The following is a 17,723-nucleotide window of genomic DNA, read 5'->3' on the forward strand; positions in this document are numbered from 1 at the left end:
AGCATGTTGCCCGTCCTGTTCAGGAACAATCACCACACAGCTGTAGTGTGTTTTTTGCCTCCCGTACCTGCCCAGTCTCACTGAGTGACTGGTGAACTGGGATCACGTTACTCTGCTGATGGTGAGTAAATAATACATAGCCTCGGGCTTGAGTTGTCCCTGCCTCTGACTCACATTTGTCACATTTTGACCACAACCAGAGCAGTTCATGAAGAACTTCTTGCCACTTTATCCCACAAAACAGATTCACGTTGATGGAAGTGAAAGTGTCTCAATTTTCAAATTAAAATGGATTAATAGAAATGCTTTTCATTTTCAAAATAAAGCTGCATGTTTTGACTCATATATAAAATAAAAAATAAATCATCCAAACTGCATTTTCATTTTCATATTCAAGACCGCTCAATTTGTAAATTAATTAAAATGATTAAAAAAAAGGTACACAGACCTAAAATAATGTTTCACGTTTAATTTTCAAAATATATCCCAGTAAAAAGTGACCAAAATTAATTTCGAAATGTCAAATTTGAAAATTAAACTGAATTAGCAGAAATGGTTAGTATCCAATTTTTCATTTTGGTTTAATAAACGAAAAAACATGCATGTTTTTGTTTTTTTCATTTTTTTGTTTCAAACGAAGAAACGAACTGCCTGAATGTACCGGGTCGTACACGGACCAGTTGCAGTTTGGATGATTTATTTTTTATTTTATTCATGAGTCAAAACATGCAGCTTTATTTTGAAAATGAAAAGCATTTCTATTAATCCATTTTAATTTGAAAACTGAGACACTGTGGCTTCCATACAGGTTATCAGGACATTTATCTGTCTAAATAAAGGTTGAATTGGATTGAACTTGTTGCATTTAGCCATGGCAGCCATCTTGAATCAGGATGACACAGATGCATTGCAATGATTATAATTACAACCCTTGCATGAGACATTTTGCTAACAGGCAGCATTTGTTAGCAGCCAGAACATCGTTGAGATCACTGACAACTACATTAGCTCAATAACTATTTTTGTGTTAGCTGTAGTGGCCATTTTGAATTTTAAACAAAGAGTGTTGCAAACCGTTACACTAATAACAAAGTTGGAGGTTCAAGTCAGCGTCAGCTACTACGGCGCCTAATTATAGCTTAAAATCTCTAAAGAAGACTGAGCGGTGGCCATTTTGACTTGTCGACCCCAAATAATTAGTTTGGGGAACCTCCAGTGATTGAGTTTTAATAGTTTTTGTCCAATATCGAGGCCTACAGTTTTAATGGGAAAAGCATTTTTCCCGCAGTCCTATGAAGTTTGTGGTAGTGTTTTGCACAATGCGTCTCCATGGTAACTTGAAATGTTAATAAAATTAGTAGTATACACGTCGAGGCCGAGCTGCTCGTTTTGATGTATAATTTGTGTGAGTGCACTTTTTCAGGCTGCATCAAGTGGATGAAGGTAGTAGTAAAATATTAGTTAAAAAGTTAAGAGGCCAGTTCACATGTGAATATGATGCTGCCATAGAAAAACCTATAGACTTTAAGATTCCAAAGATCTACTATGGCAGGACCACCTGCCAGATGAGCCTGCATCGATACTCTGAAACCAAAGACTTCTGGCTCTTTTGGAGCCCATCTCAAATACTTCTGCTTTGTTTCTGTTGGATTGTTTAATCTTTATTTGTCATCGGTTTTGTTTCTGTGTTTCCCACCATTGCACCTAAATGTCTTAAATACTTTCAGTCTCAACTTCAGATCTTGTCTCATCCATTTCCATCACCCTCTAAGGTGTATTTTGGGTCTTGTCAGCTTCTTTCTCTTTGTTTTTTTTTTTTTTTTTATCAGATCCTCCTTGTGATTTTCATTCTTAGCATACCGGACCGGTACTTTCTTTTCAGTTGAGCTTCCTTCAGTTTTTGTTTCTGTTCTCTCGCTTGTTTTGCACCTTCGGTTTGGTTTTTAGTTTTATTTTGAACAGCTGCATCTGAATCATCCTCTAATCACTGATCGCCTCAACTCTGAACTGAAACAATCCTCACTAACCATAATTTATTATTTTTTTACCATAATAAGACACTGAAAACTGATCTGGATGGTCTTTAATTGATTTATAAAATATTTGATGCTTTTAGAGTGGACAGTTTATCACATTTTCTCTTCCTTGAGGTATTATTACTGTAAAAATATAATTTAATTTTACTGAAAAATGTCAAGTTTTTATTACGTTTACTTCCTTACCGTCCTAGCAGCAGAACGTGTTTATATTTAAAGTAAAAAAAAAAAAGGTTTGATTTGGCCTTTAAATGCATTTAGTTTAAATGTACATTAATTAATCTTCACGTTTTATCCAGTTTTAAATTTGTAGTGTTGTTATTTTTTGTACATTTAGTCTAGTTAAATAGTATTATATTTGTTATGTTATAGCAGTAATCCTGATTCAGCATTCGCACTATTTTGTGTTTTTACGTTTTCCGTACAGTTAAAGAAAAAATCATTAATAAGTCCGTGTGGCTGATCCGGTCTGGGAGGTGATTTTGTTGTATGCTTTGTGTGTGTGTTCTGAAAATAAATAAATAAAAAGACTTTGATTAAAAAAATATCTACAGGAGAACGAAAAAGACAGAAGTTAAAAGTTTGGCGGTGATAGAGACAGTGAGAGTTGGAGGGAGTCATGAGATTTATGCTATTTAACATATTGGATTTATAGTTAGGGTGTATTGTAGCGTTTAGTGTTTAGTTTAGTACGTTTCAGTGTGTTTGAGTGAAAACGAGGAGATTTTTGAACGTGAGGTGGAGGACTGAGATCCTTGGCGTCACGTCACTATCTTTAATCCGTAATCATTGTCCACATAACTGGTTTGTTTGCTTAAGTGTTTTTTTTTACATTTCCATGGCCCAAATGAAAAAAACAAAAAACATATGACCGTCATATTCCACGACAGTGATACTCCTTAAGAGCACTTGGGACTGTAATGGGTGTTGGACTTTAAGTAAAACCTGAACTCGAGCTTCAATCTATGATAATCTGACAGATTAAAAAAGAAGAAATTAAACAAGATCTGAAGATGGTGCTGGGAATTTATAATTTTATACATCTTTCATACATAAAAAACAGCAAAAATGACAAAAAAGACGGTATCATTAGAAGTCGGTTTTGTTGCACAATTCTGGCTGAAATGAGTTTGTTTTGCATTTTTGTTCACACGACGACGCAGCCAGGAGCACAGAGGAAATGACATCAAATAAAATATCTATACAGAAAATTAACAACTTACATGTATTAACAACCAACCCTCTGAGAGAGGATGAAGGTAAAGCAGAAGGAAAAGTCCATTATTATTAAAAAATAACAACAAAATGCCAAACGGCTTCACAACAACAGGTGCTGATTTCTGAACAACTGCATAGAAACGTTTTCTTGTGTTTAATCTGAAAAGTAGTGACATCAGTTATTCAAGCGTTTAGCTCGCTGAATGAAAAGTCCCCGTAAATGTAGTGGTTACAAACAAAAATAACTATTGTCGAAGACTTGAGCTAGGATTTATTAAACTTAAAGGTACTCGATGCAAAGTGTTTACTCAACTTCCTGAACTGTATCAGACAGTGCAGCTTGAAAGCGTTTGCACAGTTAGTTTTTCAAATATATTGAAATATGGGTCCACATTCAATGTAAACAGATGAATCTGCCAAAAAACCAAAACAAATAAAACCACAGAAGCTTGAGACTGTGAAAGTAAACCAACACGGAGAATCTGACAAATGTAGAATCCGGCAAAAGACATTTAGGCGTGAATATAAGTTAATCTGCTGCTAAACGTCAAACATACCTGCAACTCACTAGGGATGAAAACGGTGACAAACTTAACGCCTGTAGTGAAGGGGCGGGGTGCAGGACCCCCCACCCAGAAGATTTTTTTATTTTTTTAACATGTAAATTAATCATTCTGGTATATTCCAAGAATTAGGGGGCAGCATGCTTTAGGTAAAAAAGACAATTACTAACATATCCTAATTTTATTAGGACATACACAGGAAAGACAGCTAGTCAACAAAAAACTAATTTCTTAAATACGTAGCACTAAGCTAGCGGTGTGCAATACAAACGTGCTAGCTAAGATGCTACAGATGCAGCGCTCTGCTTCTCCAATGCATCCCCCTCTTGCCAGCGCTAAGCTAGCACTATGGAAGTGCGCCAGCACTTACGAGCTAGAGCAAGCTATGTTGCAAGCACAGGTTGCGAGCTAGCTAGCATGACTTACTAGTTTAGTGCTATGTAAATCTAGTCATGGGAAATTATGCCGTCTACCCTGCCTCTGACATGCCCCCAACCAAAAAAAAAAAAACCTCTTCAGATCTGATTCACGTAAATCACATTTTTGATTGAAATCGGCAATTTTTGCCTAAAAGCGACAAGTTTGCAGGTACGGTCAAAAACCACAAGGGAATCAACTATCGAGAACAAATAATGGGGATCAAGCATGGAGAAGCAAAAACAGCTTGGCATTCGTTTACAAAAAGACCAGTACGTTTACCGTTTCATCTATTTTCAGTCACTTCGGACGTTTCTGCAGGTAAACACGTGGTAGTTGGCATCTCATTAGTTTACAAACTTATAATATAAAGACATTAATCCTCGGTATAAGAAGATTTATGATTTTTTTTTCTTCTTGTCTTCTTGACTTTGCAACGAGCACCTTTAGGAATGTTAGCATAGATTCTCAAAATGCATTTACTACATATAGGTTGGTCATTTTGTCATATTTAATACTTTTTTTTTTGGCACAGAATTTAGTTTTGTGAACAAAAACTAATGCATATACAAACTAAACTGCAGTTGCTACAAGTGGCTACATACGACAAGCTGGTGGGAAGCCTTTGCAAAAGCTAAATTACCCACTTCTTTCTGTTATTCTCTATTTAAGAAAACAGTTTGTAGCTACAACACTGTAGTCCTCGTCACGCTCTCATGTTCTACCTAGAATGGAGATGTGCTGCTCAGCCGCAGGCTTACAGAAACTGACCAGTCAGATGGAAGGAGACAGCAGCTTCTCAAAGTATATGATGGGGACATGGCATAATAATCTCCTTTTAGCTGTAAATTTACTCGGTAAACGCAGCACAAAACAAACGACTATTTAAACGGCAGTTAAACTGGACCGTTCTTCAGCATATTACTGTGCTTACATTCAGTTTGGGCTTCGGCGTAACTACATGTCTGACAGTCCAGCTCAGGTGATGTGACCAGTTTGTTTGCCCAAATAAAACATGATGAATCAAATAACTTCTGCTCCGTTCTGTAAGAATCAGCACACACACGATCTTTCAGTGTCTGCTGACATGCTGATCAAAATATACTGAGGACAAACATTAAGCTGCATCGTACCGTGGAGGTACAGCTCACCCTACTTTGTTCTTGTCTCTCCTCCCACTACACTACTTAAAGGAAAGGTTTTTATACATTTTAAACATGCACCAGTACTAATAGAAAATGAAGCGACAATGCCCCTGGCAGCTGGTTCATGTGGTGGTGCTGAAAACACAAGAGCCATGCATAGGTTAGCAGATGGAGGTTTGAGTTCGCCTGCAACGAGGCGCCAGCCCAGAGTCAACACAACGCCATGCAGGAACTGTTAGTTCCTAACTCTGGTCCTTGAGGAACACCACCCTGCATATTTTAGTTGTTTCTCTGCTTTAACACATCCGATTCAGTGATTTGGTCACTTCCTCCAGTTGTGCAGAAGCCTGTTGATCACACGTTCATTCAGATCAGGTGTGGCGGAGCAGAGACACAATTAAACCATGCAGGATGGTGTTCCTCAAGGACCAGGGTTGGGACCCACTGCGTTAGAAGACAACCTTTTCAGGCACCAGCTTTCACTAAAAACTGACAAAAATGTCTAACTTTCAGAATGAGGAATGGTACCAACAACTTAACTAACAGTAAAGGTGCTGTCACACTGCGGAGACGAGTTAGTGATCGGCATTCCTCAGGGCACCTTCAAAACGTCCCAAATGTGTTTGTGGAGGTTCTCAGCTTCCTCACGAGTCCCAGAGGCTCACAGTCTTTTCAGTTTTGAGCAAGTTCAAAACATTGTGCTAAAAGTTTTTCCTCAAAGTTTACTCGGACCGTTCCCACCTGTACTGGAGCTGTGTTCTGACACCTGCAGGGGGCGCTCCGCTGACATTAAACATCCAAAGCTTAACCCAGATTTAAAAACCACTAATGAGCCGAATCTGCCAGTTTCATTTTAAAACTGCTCTCCATCCGATGAAATCATGAACGTGTTGCCATGGTGGGTACAAAGTGGGCTGAGGCAGGTCGCACGACTTACTGGCTGTTTGTCTGCAGACGTTCAGAATTTACTGACTGTCACAAACACGTACTGACTACGTTCTCCCAATTCTGGATCTCCAACTGGTCGCCAACAGTTGCAGCCAGAGACGCTACTCAAGGCTGAAGAATGACCAGAAAGATGAAAATCAAATGCTACTTGATGAACTCGAAACTGCAAGTCACATCCAAGAAGTAAACAGTGTTCTGAAACAAACTTCCTCCTGACGAACTAAAACAACTTTCCAGTGTTGGGCCGTTGGCGCTTTGCTTTAAATACAGGTGGTCAACGAACTGGATGTTTGAAAGAGCCGTGCAAGCAGGGCGGTAAAAACACCCCAAACTAAAACCCAGAGCAGAAACCAGCTCCGAAACAACGACAACAAAAGTCTGTTTGTCCTGAAGGTAATAACTTTAAACTGAACCGACGGTGCTGAATATGATGCTGGGAAAGCAAAGTTGGCTGTAAAGAGCTCATCCTAACCTGATTTATAACTTTACATTCGAAACAAACAAACAAATTAATCCCGTCACACCAAAATAACACAAGTGCCTCTTAATGTGAAGACTAAAGCAGATATTTTTAAATAAAAAAATCTTATTTTCAGGGTTCAAAATAGAACTTAGCAGTAAGGATAGTTTTATTTATGAGCATTAAGTCATTTCTCATGTTGAAGTTTAAATTTGGGACCTTAAATGAAAATAGTTTTATTGTCACTCGGTTTATTTTCCATCAGTGTTTAATGAGGTTTAGGTCTTCTGTGAACGCTGCTTGTCCTACACTTCAGTCTGTAATCAGGTTCCACTCGAGCTGGGAACACATCATCTTGCGTTTAGTGCGTTACAGATTAAGATTAACCTGCTGCTGGAAGTAATCTGATTAATTCACCTTTTGCTCCGCTCCTGAACAGTTTTTAAAAAATAACACATCTAGACATTTGTGAGCGGTTGACAGAGCGGAGCTGTGGTGGAACAGATGGACTGTCAGGAACCAACACATCAGTGAAACTTGAAAACAGATTTGAAGCAAAAAAATAATAAAAAGTATTTCCTAAAAAGACCTAAATCAATTTAACACCACAGTAACTAACAGTTTAGTCTCCTGTTCCTTGTCTAATCTTACAGATTACTTATGTCCTTCAGATTTGATTTAATCTTTATTTATACAGAGAGTCTCATTGAGTCACAAGGACTCATTTTCAAGAGAGACCTGTTTTGGGAGCAGATGGTCAGGGCTTGCTCAAGGGTCCAGGGTGGAGGGAAATGAGGGTGGAGGCAGATGTGGGTGTTTCACCTTTCCCACCCACATTTTGACGTTGTCTGTCCGAGGAGTTGAACCGACGAGCTTCCGATCACAGGCCCATCTTCTCTAACCTCTGCACCACCACTCCCTAGGCTTAGATCTATTCAGTTTACGATGAACGTCCCTTTACTTGTAATATTTATTTATTTTAAGTGGAAACTGATGTTTTCTGAAGTCTTCAAGATTGTAAATCAAACTCAAAATTGGCAATTCTTGCAGACAAAACATATTTTGTATTTATATATTAAAAAAAAAAATCTGTTTTCTACACTAATGTCAGTTTGTTTCCTTAAACCTTAAGTGCTTAAGTTAATGTTTGGCAGAAATGTTAAGTATAACGTTTTCAAAATAAAAGCATGGCTTTAAAAAATGAGGACTTTTATACTTTGTTAGTATATTTAAGTACTTGCATGGTATCTAATGATATTTCCAGGAGTTTTGGGCTCAGCTGAAAGCTAACTGAACTCCAGTGCTACGATGAAAAGGTTTACAGCGTGTGGTACTGACAGTGTGTATGTGGGTTGGCAGTGAGTGTGAGGACTTCATGCATCTGTCTTTGCTCTTCATGCAGGGTTTAGTTCTGTATTGTGGGCGTGTTAGAGCTCAGGCGCTCCATCGGTCGTGCAGTTCATCGTGCTGAACCCAGGAAGCGTGACCCGTCCGTCCATGTAGATTTCACGGTCAGAGCCCAGGTTCATGCGTTTCACCAGGTTCTTCTCGTACAGTAAGGGGTGGTAGGCGCCGAGCGTGCAGGCGGCGTCGAAGAAGCGCTGGTAGTAGTGGCAGAGCTCCGTCTTCCTGCGAGACGGCAGGAACTCGTACACGTGCACCACCTCACACAGCGACATCATGAGGACGATTCCTGCACAAAAAGAGGATTAAATTAGAATTAGTCCACTCGGAGCTTTAATGGCGTTACGTTCACGTGAACTGTGATAATTCTGATACATTTATGATGATTTGTAAATATTTGGGAATTTGTATTGATGGTGCTCTGTCGTTTCCACGTCATGTTAATGTTTTACAATCTAAGGTTAAAGCGAGACTTGGGGCAGCTGGGGCTGAGAGGTTAGAGCAGTCGTCCTCCAATGGGAGAGTTGGGGGTTTGATTCCACCAGCAGTCACATGCTGAAGTGTCCCTGGGCAAGGCACTGAACCCCTCATTGCCTCCAATGTGTGTCCCATCGGTGTATGAATGATCTAAAGCACTGATTAGTCTTTGTAGAGGTCTAGTAGAGAGCTGTATGAATGGGTAAATGAGGGCACAGATTGTGTTGTGAAGTGCTTTGAGTATCTTGATAAGTACCATTTACCATTTACCATTTACCATTGACCACTGGTTATTTGTATAGAAATCAATCTTTGTTTATATCGACTGCATGCATCATTGTTGAAAAAACATTCTACCTGTGTTGGATTATGGAGACATACAGTAACTCACAGACATGTAAGCTGCACATAATTTATCACTCTGCTCTTTGCTTTGTTATAAATGCTCCTTATTGAGCACATCGTTGTAACTTCTCCTCTCTTGTTAACGGCTTCCACCTCATGTACCACGTGTTGCGAATGACAATAAAGAACCTTGAACTTCTCTACATACTCATGAAACTCATTGGTTTACCCTCATTTGTAAGACGTTGCTGTTATTCACCTCCATATTTAACTCATCTACTGCAACTAGCAGTAATAATAACAGCCGATCCTCTCAGTGTTTGTGGTGAACAACTCTAAAGACCAAGTCTGGCTTTGCCTCTGCTGCTCCATCTGACTGGAACCTGCTTCAACTGACTTTGGGTCTGACCTCACTTGTCTCAGTTTCTAGTTTTAAAAATAGTTTAAAATACGTTTTAAAGATACTTGCAAATGTTTTCATGCTTAGTAATGTTATCGTTTGTCTCTGACAATGAACTGCTGTTAATGTAATTTGTGTTTTCTTGCTTGTTAATGAATTCTATGTTTCGTGGTTTTGTCTTACTTCCCTTTCCTTGTCCCAACAAGAACCTGTTGGCGCTGCCAGGTCAGAACTGTAAATAATAATTTGTTTTTAGTGTTTACTCTTGGTTTAATAAAGGTGAAATGAAAATAACATGTTTAGGAACAATGATAGGAATCACAGGGCACCACTTGATACTATTCATGAATCATGAAAGCATTAATGTTTTGTTTTTACAGTCAACTTTCTCTTCTTTAACTCACTCCTGTGTTTCAGCGCCCCCACCAGGAGATATGACGTAACGACACAAACAAGTGCAAAATGTTTAAAGCGCCTTTAAAGTTAAATATAAAGTCAATAATTGGCACAAGTTGAGTATTACAGTGGCTTCTTGTATTGAAAAAAAAAACCAACACATCTTGCTTTTTGTAGATGAAACACTTTGCAGCGTCGTCGTGTTTTCTTTTCTTGGAGCAGATTTGTTAAAAGTTGCAGTTTTAAATTCTTGGATGAGTTTCAAGAACATCTTCCTGGTCTTATTTGCTTCTTTCCATCTTGTCTTTTACTCGCTCACTTTAAATTTGGTGTCTTAAGAGTCTTTTTAACTTTGTAGTTTACCCCAGTTTGTTCATTTATAACAAGAATTGTGAAATATGTATTAACTCAGGCTTCCTTGTATGTTATGTTTTTTAATACTTTAATATATAAATTACTGTACGGACGTGTGGGAAAACTCACATAAAACCAACAATAATTCAGTTTTTATTCATTAGAAAGAGGCTTTAGGAGTAGTGAATCAAACAACTTGTAGAGAGACACCAAATTAACTTTTTATTAACGTTTCAGGACTTTGTAGATTTTTAAAAACGTTCCAAAAAAAAAATATATATATATATAAAAAAGGAAAGTATTTATGACTTTAGTTGACAATTAATGTTTCTTTTAGAGGGGTGAAATTATGGAATACTTTCAGTGATGAAATAAAAAATGTTCTTATCTATAAATATTATTGCATTAAATATTAGAGTCATCATTGAGTACAGATCTGTCTGAGTATTGGTCTGACGTGTTGCTTATGTTGTGTTCTTTTATAAACATGCTAACTTAAATCAGTCTATTTTGGTTATTATTATAAATATGTTAAGTGTGTGAGAAGTAATGTTGAAGCCTTGACCCTTTTCCAGACTGCTTCTATTAATCATTTATCCTGGCTTTTGTTGGATCATTTAATTTTACTGTGAAGTCTCAAACGAAAGTCGAGCTTTTCCCACTAAACGTTTCTTTCTGCTCTGAGGATGGAGGACAAGCAGGAAGTGATGAGACAGCGAGAGGTTCTCGTACCGAGGAGGCCGGAAGAAGGCGGGTTCTTCTGAATGGGCTCAGCCATGTTGTCCTGTATTCGCTGCCAGAGCTGCCACTCAAAGCGTGGGTGCAGGATGTAGAACGGCTGCTGCGGGTGAAGCCTCCTGTACCTCTGGTACTGCGTGAAGATGGGGTAATCTGTCCGGTTGTACCACTGCAGAACAGACGCACCGTGGATAGAATTATGCAGAAGATGGTTTAGAGTTTGCAGCAACCCTAACCTGCTTCCATTGGTACAGCAAACGCCACATGTACCTACTGTATCTGCAGACAGGTGTCGAGATGCATTAAAACAAAACTTAAAATGATAAAAACGCTAAAACTAAACTAAAATCTAATTTCTATATTACCTGTGAGAGATCAGAAGAGAAAGGGGCGGGGTCCCACGCCACCAGAACACCTGAGCTGTACAAAGAATTGGACAAGAAGCGATGTTCATCTGTTGCCATCACCTGGAAAACAAGAAAACATGCAATTATAAACGATTTATTGAATAACTCATTTACCGAAAAGAAAAGTTGTGTTTTCTGAGAAGTAGATGTAATCCCTTATATGGCATCAATCAAATTTTAAATAATTAAATGCCAAGAAAATCCATGAATATACTTATAGAATAAGGTCAAAATAAAAACTTTCCCCGAAAGACACATTTTATGTCTCTGGCATTGTTAGCTGCTGTTATTATTACAATTATTAATATATTTTTTATTAAATTCAATGTGATTCACAAAGACCTATTAGAATAAAACCCATTCAGTAGACTGCATCAGGCCTTTGATGGATTTTTCTATTCACTGAAAACACGACGTTCAGATACAGATTAAGAACCAAAGTTCTTCCAGAGGTTTATTCTGCTAACTGAACAAAAACATCTCATTAACTTTTTCTACACGTCAAATGTTTAGTGAGACCAGAAAATAGCAGAATGATCAAAACAAAATGATGCTGTTTGACATCGTTTGAGCTCAGAAGCCACGAGCAGAAGTAAAGATGTCTAAACACACCTGCAGTCTAGAGAGCCGTCAGCTCAGAGACCACACGGCTGTTTGACTTACTGGCCTTTTAATCTTCATATCTTGTGTGAGCTCTTCACCCTAATTTAGGACCTTTATGACTTTAAACCAAACACAACCGTTGCTTTTCTTTTCTGCTGTCACTCTTGAAGAGTTTTCTGTTTCATCCAACTTTTGTTTTAATAATTAATTTTTTAAATAAGCAACTTCTCAGTTCAGTTCTCTCTCAGAGACACCACAGCTTCTCATTCATTAATCCATTTTCTTTACCTTTCTTTTTTGTCTATCTATGGACTGTACTTATAATTATATAGCACCTTTCTATCTTATCAAAACACTCAAAACTCTTTACAACACAATCTGTGCCTCATTGACCCATTCATACAGCTCTCTACTAGATCTTTACAAATCATTCTAAAGAGACTAACCAGAGCTTTATCACATTCATACACCGATGGGACACACATCGGAGGCAACGAGGGGTTCAGTGTCTTGCCCAGGGACACTTCGACATGTGACTGCTGGTGGATTTGAACCCCCAGCTCTTGCATTGGAGGACGACTGCTCTGACCGCTCAGCCACACCCATCAGAGGTGTATTCTAGTTGTCATTGGGCTCTTTCATAAAACATTTCCTTGAAAAGGCCACACAGACCCGTCCATCCTCATGCTCCCTCTGGCTGTTCATAAATCACAGATGAGCTTTCAGATAGGAACCAAAGAGGCGTGGAACAGAACTCAGCTGGGTTGATGTGGAGCACAATACGTTGAATGTGTGATAGACACCTCCCTCGTGTCGACATGATGAACTCTCTCACGTCAGTGATTCTCTTAGCGGTTAACTACTTTTTTTTTAACTAACTGCAAAGTTGCTAGCATCATCCTTGATATTCCCTCAGTATTAATCTGTTTGTTGTTTAATCCCACGACGAGGCGGTCACACGCACCATCTATCCTGAGCACCAGATTATTTTTCACCTGTCGACTGCTCTGTTACTGCCTCCCTTCACGACACAAATTGCACTGGAGTGGGCTTAGTTGGAACCTCTTCAAATTCAGAAGTCACACGAGGCGGCCACAAGGCGTCTAAGTCTCGGACTGAGGTGTGTTGTGAAATAACCTATTGTGCAAGATGTGCAAGATGCGGGGTACACCTTGGACATGTCTCCAGTCCATCACATGGCCACAGAGACAAGACAAACATCCACTCATGCTGCTGGTGAAGATTCTCAGTCATCCAGGACATGATGAATTCAAAAAGCGTTCAATACAAAAACAACTGGACTTTATTTGTAACAGAAGACGTTTCGCTCCTCATCCGAGGAGCTTTCTCAATTCAAAGAGCAGAGAGTGAGAGATACAGGTTATAAGTTTTAGGTTTTAGGTGTGAACTGCCAATATACATATATGTGTGTGTGTGTGTCTTATGTGTGTGTGTGTCTTATCTCACTCAGCCTTATAACCTGTATCTCTCACTCTCTGCTCTTTGAGTTGAGAAAGCTCCTCGGATGAGGAGCGAAACGTCTTCTGTTACAAATAAAGTCCAGTTGTTTTTGTATTGAACGCTTTTTGAATCCACTCATGCTCTCACTCACGTCTTTCATGGAGTTTCAGAGATACAAATTAACCTAGCATGTGTGGCTTTGGTTGGAGACAAAGAACTTGAGTACCTGCAGAAAACCACCTGCACATGTGAAGCACATGCAAAGTCCACACAGAAAGACTGCGAGACAAACCTGTGACTTGCTTCCTGTGGTGCAACAGCACTAACCACTGTTCCGGCGTGTTATCCTGCTTCTAATTTATTTGGGAACGAAATCAGACTTTTACCCAGAACAGCAGTTTAGCGCAGCGGCTTCCTGTCGAGGCACAGCAGCCTAACAACTGATCAGTGGCGTTGTGTTCACCTGTGAATTGATGAGGCGGACTGTCGTTTTAGACCCGACGTCTTTCTCAAACCCGTTGGTTGGTGCACCGTTGAACCGCACCACTGCATCATGAGCATCTGTAAAAGATGATTTTAGAAGGAAACTCTCAGAGTAACTGGTGTGGCACATTTTTAGTTTCCGTTTCAGTAAAAATTTAAAACAGGAACACAGAAAATTAATTTGCTGTTTTTAAGAGATATTTTGTTGACAAACTTGATGATGAAAGCAGAAATGAAGTTTCCTGATATAACTATCTGGTGTTGATCTCAAAGATGAATGTTGTTGATAACTCTTTGGGATTTCTTTAGTTAAATATTGTTAATTAAAATATTTGACAGATGTGTGGAGCCTATTCTATTTGTCTCTATGCCGATGACACTGTTGTCTAAACTAACAGTGTAGGTGTTTTACAAGATCAGAACTTCTTACAGTTTGGTTTTGGATCAAAATGGTTTTATAATATTAAACCACGTGGATAAAGAAAAAGTTTGTATTGTGTTACTGGGTCTAACACATGAGTCCTTTTCAGTCCTTCTTCTCAATAAGGTGTACATTAAGAAAATGGTTCTCCATCTGAGACAGGCAACTCTTTGAAATATCTTGGCCCTGAACTTTTCTTTCAGCATCCTGTTGATTATAGTCTGCTGCCATAAAAGGTGGGCGATCATGTAATTGTCTCTGCGTGTGTGCAATCTATTTGCTTAACAGATTTTATTTTAAACCTTCAGAGAATAATCAGTGGATGTAAATCTGGAAAATATCTTTTGGAGTCCATTCAGTTTTACATGGCTGGTAATGTGCATTCTTTCAAGAAATGATATTTTTGTTGTACAGTATCATTGTTTCAGAAAAGAAACTGGATCCAAACATCTTTCAGATACTTTAAGTCGTTAGTTTTAATGGGCAGCTGTAAAAAACAAACATCAGTGTAATTTTTTTTACCTATCTCTTTTCCCCGTCCAGAGTTGCGAAGCGATCCAGCTGATGACACCACTGCGCAGCTCTTGTATGGCCCGAGGTCAGAGGTCAGCTGATTCACTGGCAGCTGGGTGGCCAAGGGCAAAGACGAGAAAGGCTCGAGATCTGAGGTCAAAGTTGTGACTTTTACCATTTTCTTAAGCTGGCACAGAAGCTCAGGACCAGTTAGCTTTGGCCTGCCAGAGACACCACCGGGGCCGGAGAACTTTACTCCATATTTATTCATCGCCTGACAGGAAGAACACAAGTAAACAACCACAATAAAACAAACTGTCTGATTTCAGATGTTTTAATACACATCCCATCTGTGGAAGTTGCTCTTACTTGGTAGTTCTGAACCACCTTCTTCATTCTGCTGCCCAGCATGTTGCTGGACATCTCATCGTTCCACACCTCTCCCAAAAGCCCGTGAGGCCCGAAGAACTCAGCGTCCCCCGATTTGCCACTAAGCTCCCCCTTCCGTCGTCTTCCGAAAAGGGTCTCCAGCGCCCGTGTGAAGGGTCGTGGCAGCATGCGAGCAAAAAACCCAGAGGTCTCTCTCGCTTTTGCTGCTCGCTTTGGTGGAGAATCCAAGTCCTCGATGGTGCGGTTCAATGAGGAGAGGACAGGGATTGGGCGGTGAGGGTCACCTGGAATGACACCTGGTAGCTTCTGAGGGTCAATGTACATGGATTTGGCTCCTCCCCGAAGCACCTGAAAATGTCACAGTGACAATGGTACCACCTTTTGAGGCCTATTATTTATCCAGCTAGCGCTCAATAGACAATATGGTTGAACATTTGTCTAGCTTTATTAGTTTCTGTACAACGAGGTAAATCCCATAGAATATTTGTCAAACAGATTTCAATTTGATGTTGTCAATCAGTTGTTTTGAAATCATCAATGGTGTTCCACAAGGATCTATACTCGGAACCTAAATATTTATAGTAAATATCTTCCATCTGTTTATTGAAATTGTAATATTTAAATATATGCAGATACTGTTTAATTTATACACACAATGGCAGTATGGCACATTTTGGTTAAGTGATTGTTTTTTAAATTACATAAGTCTTTTAAAGCAACATGCATTTTGAGTTCCTCAGACTTTCAGTTTTGGCATGATAAATTATGTGTCTCTAGAACTTTTTCATACATTTACATTGTTGTTTAATGTCATTTAAGTAAAGTTTATAACACTGTGAAGCACAATACCTTGATGACTGAGTGTGCACGAGGCTGAGCCCTGGTTCGTGCTCGCACACCAAAGATGGCATCGGTGACAGGCACGCTGTTTTCAGCGCAGATGGCGTAGAGAAGAGCCATGGAGATGCAGAAGAGGGCCATGCAGACAGCTCCGCGGCGGGCGCGACGCCTCAGACGCCACAGCAGGCTGACTCGATCCATCGCCGCCCCGGGAATCTGCAGAGGATCAAATCCAATCAAAACCAGAAGTCACACAAATGTGACTTTATGAGAGGTATTCACAAAGAGCTATGGGACAGAATAATTCATTTTCCTTTCGGAAAAGATAGTTCAGTTTTTGTTGTGCTGAAAAATAAAATAAATAATAACAATAATTTTAAAAAGTCTGAGCCTTTCATTTATCTTTTGTATTATCTGAAAGATTATTGATTTGGCTGACATTTACTTTTGGGTTTTTCAGTGATTTCAAAATCTTCATTAAGAACAAAAAAAACAAAAAACACAAAACTGAACCCAGAAAGGCCCCGGATGGATTCAATATGGCAACTTTCTCGCTGAGAAGCAACAGTTCTACCAACTGAGCCACCGTAGTTTAGAATTATATTATGTAATTATTACAAGACTCAAACCAAAAATAAGTCCTTTTAATTTATCTTTTATGTACAACACGGACAAAAACATGTTTTACGTAATCAAATAAGAGTCAAAAATCAGCTTTTGAAATGAGCATAAACTGCCTCTTTCTTCTTTTTTCATTTATGCTTTAAATAAAAAAACTATTTTCATTAATAGCATTTCATCTCAGGCATCTCTAAACATAAATTATTACGCAATTATTACCTTTTATTTAAAAAAATACCTTCTGTTTGCAATTAGACATTTATTTTTGATCCAATAAAAACTACAAATATTTTTATAATATAAATCCTGTTTGCATGGACAGAACAATTTTTATTTAATTATTCAGTTAATATAATTAACACTTTGAATTATACTTTTTAAGTGAGTAAAATTCTCAAGCCTTGTCTCCTAAGATGAACCACCAAGAGGGGAACGAAGTGAGGCCTTGACGGTAATATTAAATTAAGAATACTAATATTAATATTAAATTAATAAATGCATTGTAAAAGTTGTCTTTAAAATATGCATTTTAAAATGAGAATTAAAGAAAATTAAAACAGAATTTATATTCACTAGAATATAATATAATATTATAAATAATAATAATAATAATATAAAGAATTAGAAACTTTTATAAAAAATGCAGTGAGGCCACAGTGGTTCATAGATGAAAAATAAAACTAATGAATGTTTCTAAATAAATTCTAAAACTTTTACACACAAAAACTAAGAAACAATTAATTCAGTGTCAGGTTTACAACATAAAAAAACAAACAAACAAAAAAAAAAAACCTAGAATATTTAAAATTTAAGTCCAAAGAGGAAATATAGAATATGGCAGGTAAAGGGGAAACAAGTGTTTTTTATTTATTTATTTATACTTTAAAGCTCATTTAAGGTGAATGCTAAAGAAATAAGGGGGTTTAAATAAAAATAAAAGGATGCAAAACGACAGAGGGACCAACAGATACGATCAATAAAAACTGATCTGTGGAGGAAACGCAGAAACATGAAGTAGACAACAAACAGGCTGATAACACACACACACACACACACACACACACACACACACACACACACACA

General features: G+C 38.4%; 1 protein-coding gene across 2 annotated transcripts in view; it reads right to left on the reverse strand.

The window, feature by feature from the left end:
• Window positions 1-7,571: 7,571 nt before the first annotated feature.
• st6gal1 (ST6 beta-galactosamide alpha-2,6-sialyltranferase 1) overlaps window positions 7,572-17,723 on the reverse strand; it is a 29,352-nt gene continuing 19,200 nt past the window's right edge. For both annotated transcript variants that reach the window (XM_037687776.1, XM_037687775.1), the window contains 7 exons: window positions 16,029-16,235; window positions 15,159-15,527; window positions 14,799-15,063; window positions 13,836-13,933; window positions 11,267-11,368; window positions 10,896-11,070; window positions 7,572-8,480 (listed from right to left, as the gene is read on the reverse strand). In XM_037687776.1, the coding sequence (XP_037543704.1) occupies window positions 8,215-8,480; window positions 10,896-11,070; window positions 11,267-11,368; window positions 13,836-13,933; window positions 14,799-15,063; window positions 15,159-15,527; window positions 16,029-16,220 (1,467 nt within the window). In that variant the 5' untranslated portion in view covers window positions 16,221-16,235 and the 3' untranslated portion in view covers window positions 7,572-8,214. The remainder of the gene's footprint in view (window positions 8,481-10,895; window positions 11,071-11,266; window positions 11,369-13,835; window positions 13,934-14,798; window positions 15,064-15,158; window positions 15,528-16,028; window positions 16,236-17,723) is intronic.

Source organism: Nematolebias whitei, chromosome 14 (assembly GCF_014905685.2).
Source record: "Nematolebias whitei isolate Nwh7 chromosome 14, NemWhi1, whole genome shotgun sequence".
Taxonomy (NCBI): Eukaryota; Metazoa; Chordata; class Actinopteri; order Cyprinodontiformes; family Rivulidae; genus Nematolebias; species Nematolebias whitei.